Genomic DNA, 5,000 nt, shown 5'->3' with positions numbered 1-5,000 from the left:
ACAGTCTAAACGCGCACTTAAACTTGCAGCTCTGGTAGCCTATAAATACATTTTTTTTACAGAGTTTAAATGAAGTTAACACTCTCACACATTTCTTCTGAATTCATATTCTGTGTCTCGTAAAACATTTTCGCCTCCAAAAGCAGAGCACTATGTTTGGTGTCTTGAATGCGCGCCAACAAATCGGAGAAATCCACTGGTGACGCAAGAAAAGAGGAAACACACACACACACACACACACTCTGGACCCAAATCCAGGTCTATGGGACTGAGGTTTTGCTGAATTTGGCCTGATCCAATTATTGATTATCTCTTCACGAATCAGTCAGGTCTTCTCACAAGCTCAGTGGCTAGGGAAAACATGACACGGGGATGTGATGGACCACGATATTATATCTTCTTTCTTTGACCAAAATAAGAAAAAAAAAATCACATTTCCAGTTACAGTACTTAGTTGCACAAACTCAGGGCAGAAAAAGAGAGATGAAACGCTGAAGACGCTTGCGGTAACTGAAATGTAGCCTCACGACCACCAATCTACCGCGAAAAGTGGTCCAATGACTGAACGACTGACCGTACGGAATTCAAACAGGACCGCTAGCCTGTGCCACTGGCTCCTCGGGTCTGAACCGAACACCGATTTATTAAACGAGGCGATTCGCATCAAAATGGAACGACCGGTCCAAAACCGGTCCTCACGGTCACCCGCCCGACCCGCATCAGACGCGTCACGTGCTGACGTAGGCAGGAAAATCGACCGAATGACGAACGAGCGACGCGACGCCAATCCCCGTACAGCTGACCGAGCTCAGCAATCCCGGTCAGGGAACATCAGTTGGACCTCCGCGTGGTGATTTTCCACAGCTCCATTTTTTATCGAACTATACGAGATAAAAACAAAACAAACAAACAAAAGGAAAAAAAAAAAAACAAAAACGACAGAACATTGGTTAAAGTTTAGCACTGCTTCCTCTCAAAATCCCAGGGCCGGCCCCAAAAACTGCCCGATACTGCTGCCACGACAGAATGTGTGCCAAAAACCGTCCCATGCCAAAAAGATTCCAAGATGGAGGACGGCTGAAGTGTCTGAAGGTCAGAGGGATAGGTCACGCACACAGAGAGACAAACACACACACACACACACACACACTCACACCCATAACAGTCACTCTTTCCTTCCTCTTCCTCTCTTTCTTCTTCTCCTCCAGAACCTGCACAAAGCTAATGTTCCCGGCGGATCACGAAACGTTCGCAGTGCACCTCCACACATTCCTCCGAACGGGAACGAGACCTCTCCGCACACAAATATTATCAGCACCACTGCACCTAACTTAACAGCAGACAACACAGCACGCAGAGCAAGAAAAACACACACATATACACAACAGAGGAGAGAGAGAGGGAGGGAGAGGGAGAGGGAGAGGGAGAGGGAGAGAGAGAGAGAGAGAGAGAGAGAGAGAGGAGACACCCTACTGTGTGTTCCATTTCCAAACACTGTTACACACTATAACATTGTGTGTGTGGCAAAAGAAGGTTACATGGGGACATTTCAAAACAATTTCAGAAAAACAGCATTCATGTCTGTGTGTATGTGTGTGTGTGTGTGTGTGTGTGTGTGTGAGAGAGTCTGTGTGAAATGACACTGCATATTTGTACAGTTAGATTAGCACAGAACAAGGACTCTATCCTCATATCATCTTACGAACTCCCTGGTTCCATTCTAACCCCCCACTGATCAATGAAGGCCGGGTAAACCCAGACAATAAGCCACACTCTCTGAAGTTACTCTGCCTGTCCCTTTGTTTTCAGGTGTTGAGTTTTTCCCAAATGAGGAGAGTCGCTATCCCACGCGCCTTATCTGATGCAAATCGGTGCACACACACCATTAAACCGTAAACTTCATTCAGGAAATCAAACAGTGAAAAGAAACACATTATCACCTTCCTCATAAGAGCAACGCTTGAGAATACTGGTAAAAAAAAAAAAAAAAAAAATTACAACGAGAACACCTCTAAATAGATGGTTTCTATTACACACTAGTCGGAGCTTGTTATGGATACTCTAACTGGTAAAAAAGGAGAATTCCCAAGGCTTGGCAGGAGTCGAACGCTCTTCGTACTACGAGTCTGTTGTCATGACGTGTTCCTGTGGTTAGACTGGTATGTAATAGAGTGCTTTATCAACCTGAACGCAACACATTCTTCACCACTGTAAAACCGCCCCGGCTGCCTTGTTTCTTAGATAGCTAACTGGCGCCCGGCCAACTAAGAAGAAACTATCTCGGAATGCGAAATTGATGGCAGATTTCACGGGCTAGTTAGTGAGCTATGTATGCTCGGTACACAACGTAAAAAAAACACCTCTTCGAGTGCTCCGTAAACTAATATTGTCACAAGGCTGAAGTGGATACAACAAAACAAAACCAAAAAAAAAAGAGTCTACGTCACGTCCCTCTAAGGTTCCTCGAAGCCAAAGAAATGTCAAACTGTTAATATTACACACCGACCGACGTTTCACGCACAGTCTATCAAACCTTACCTTTATTTATTTTGTTTAATCCGAGGCAGCTAACACAACAGTTACTGTAACACTCAACTATTTTATAATCTCTTGGGATGCACGTGTAAGTGACATGAAACTCGTTACCAGGTGGCTTGACGGTCAGCCATCAGTCTTAAAGCTGGCAAGCGGAAGTTGACTGCTCCATTTTTTACCTTCCCTATCTCAGGAAGACAGTTTGCAAGTAACAGTTGCAAACTACCTGAAGTTGCCGTCCTGTTACATCTGACGTATTTTTTTTTTAAATAATACGAAACCGCATTCCGACTGTCCAGTTTCAGTAATTGTGGGCAAGGTTAGAAATTAGCATACCGAGAGCTCCAGACGGAAAAACAACAACGTTAAGTTAACTTGTTCTCCGAGTTCTCTGTTGAATAACACCATCCTAAAACAGAAACTATTTAGGCTTGGTGCAGTAAAGTCTCTGTCAGTAAAATGTCAAAGCAATCCACAAATCCAACTTAAACAAGTAAATTAACGTTGGTCGATGCACTAATATTTCTAAGTATTGACGTAACATCTCATCCCAACACCCATTGGATCCTCTCTCTCAAGAGATTTGACCACCAAAGCAACGGCCTCCGACATAGTTACATTATCCGCGTTAGGGAGTAGGAACCTGACATTCAGAGAACACAATTTCGAACATTATCCAAAGTGTGGACTTCAAGGTCATCGACACATTCAAATCACCTTCTTTAGCCTTCGCCGGAGCCGAGATATTTTGTTGAGAAAGCTGGCTCGGGGTCGGAGATGTAGATAGCTGGGACCAAGATGGCGGTCCGTCCAAACTTCCACCACTGCCACTGTTACTTTGGACACTCATGAAGCCACTTTCCGAGGCGAGAAAACGAATGCACACGAACTGTGATGCCACGCAACCCCGAGGAAATCCAAGCCACACAAAACTCCTGCATCATCCAAATCGATAGTTTAACGAGCAAGCATCGCTCATGTTTTTTAGGAAAGAAAAAAAAAACACCCCGATCTTTCACCACCTCCGCAGTGCGTCTAGAAGTAGAATCCTACCCGTGTGCGAGTGTGTGGATGTAACCTTTGCAACTGGCGTCACGTATCGGTTCTGCACACAACGCTATCGCGAGGTTCGTGCACCTAGTGCAAAATGCCATCGATGCGATGCGGAAACAAAGGAGGCAACCACCCAAAAAATGAATCAAGTCGAGCCTACTTAGCTCAACGCCATTTTTGAACATTTGCACAGAATATTCTTCGTTTAACGCACGGAAACAGGCTTAAATCGATATTTTAAATGTGACGTGTACTTCTGAGTGATTCCAATAGACAACTACATCTATTTAATTATTTTTGACAAGTACTGATGTAATTAACAGTTTTAACGAAATCTTTACCATTGGATACAGTTTAATCACACGATAATGAATGTTATTACAATGTTTCAAGTTTTCAACAATTAAATATATGTATTTGATGAGTTATTATTTAATAATCATTAATTGATATTTAATTTCAGTGAAATAAATGATACTATCAACTAAAATAACTGACACTATTTCACACACTCAAATTACTGTTAATAATGGAGTGTTTGCAAGTCATACTGTGAGACCGTTTAAACAAACACCCTTATTGACAGTTTCACCACAAAGCCAGTAAAAAGCCAAGTTACAGTTCTTGTATTTTATTCACACACACACACACACACACACACTTTTTTATGGGGTTCTTCCTGGCTCATTGATATGATTATAAAGACCGTTTTTCTGTGGGAGCGCGGAGGGGATTTTTTTTTGTTGTTGTTGTTTTTCTCTCCTTTCTCTCAGCGTTCTTTAAAAGCTGCTTCTTTCAGCCGCGACCCCGTGCCGTAGACCGCTGCCCTTTCCTTTGTCTCCGCTCCGCTCAGTTCGCCACTGTTTCCACATTCCGTTTCACCGCTCCATTCATTTAGACATAGCCTCCGCCTCCCTCCACACCAGCATAATTACCACCAATACGGGAGTAAGGGCTGACATTTTATGTGCAAGGATTATGTTTGTCTACAGCAAGAAATACATTTTTTTTTTTAAAGAAAAGACTCTCTTTTGAGCTGTAATTTCAGAATTCCATGAGTACAACTATGACTGGAAACAGCATACCATCACATCCTTAGGTTGAGATAACGGTGTCTGAGCGGTTCCAGTTTAAACGCCGTCACAGAATGCCAGAATCGCTCAAGCTGCATCACAGGATGGCCAGAATACTACAGTAATACTATCATACGACTGTACTGTTCCTCTATTTCACCGCTGGAGTCAGTCAGTTTGTTTGTCTGTTTGTTTGTTTACATGTAAGGGCAAGGTGACTTGCGGGCAGATTCTTAAATGAGATCAGGGTCTGAAATGGTGTAAAAATGTCGCCTCCCTTGCGTGTTTTTTTTACGTTTCAAATCCATGCTGATGGCTCATGTAGAACCCAGGCTTAGT

General features: G+C 43.2%; 1 protein-coding gene across 4 annotated transcripts in view; it reads right to left on the bottom strand.

The window, feature by feature from the left end:
- The window catches only part of tlk1b (tousled-like kinase 1b), an 18,607-nt gene extending 15,060 nt beyond the window's left edge, over nucleotides 1-3,547 (bottom strand). For 2 of the 4 annotated variants that reach the window (XM_030781203.1, XM_030781206.1), the window contains exon 1: nucleotides 3,242-3,547. In XM_030781203.1, coding sequence (XP_030637063.1) covers nucleotides 3,242-3,385 — 144 coding nt within the window. In that variant the 5' untranslated portion in view covers nucleotides 3,386-3,547. The remainder of the gene's footprint in view (nucleotides 1-3,241) is intronic. The other 2 variants (XM_030781202.1, XM_030781204.1) reach the window with 1 other exon arrangement.
- Between the last annotated feature and the right edge of the window lie 1,453 nt (nucleotides 3,548-5,000).

The sequence above is a fragment of the Chanos chanos genome, chromosome 8 (genome assembly GCF_902362185.1).
Source record: "Chanos chanos chromosome 8, fChaCha1.1, whole genome shotgun sequence".
Taxonomy (NCBI): domain Eukaryota; kingdom Metazoa; phylum Chordata; class Actinopteri; order Gonorynchiformes; family Chanidae; genus Chanos; species Chanos chanos.
The sequence above is the reverse complement of the archived record's forward strand: the minus strand, read 5'-3'. Positions and strand labels throughout refer to the sequence as shown.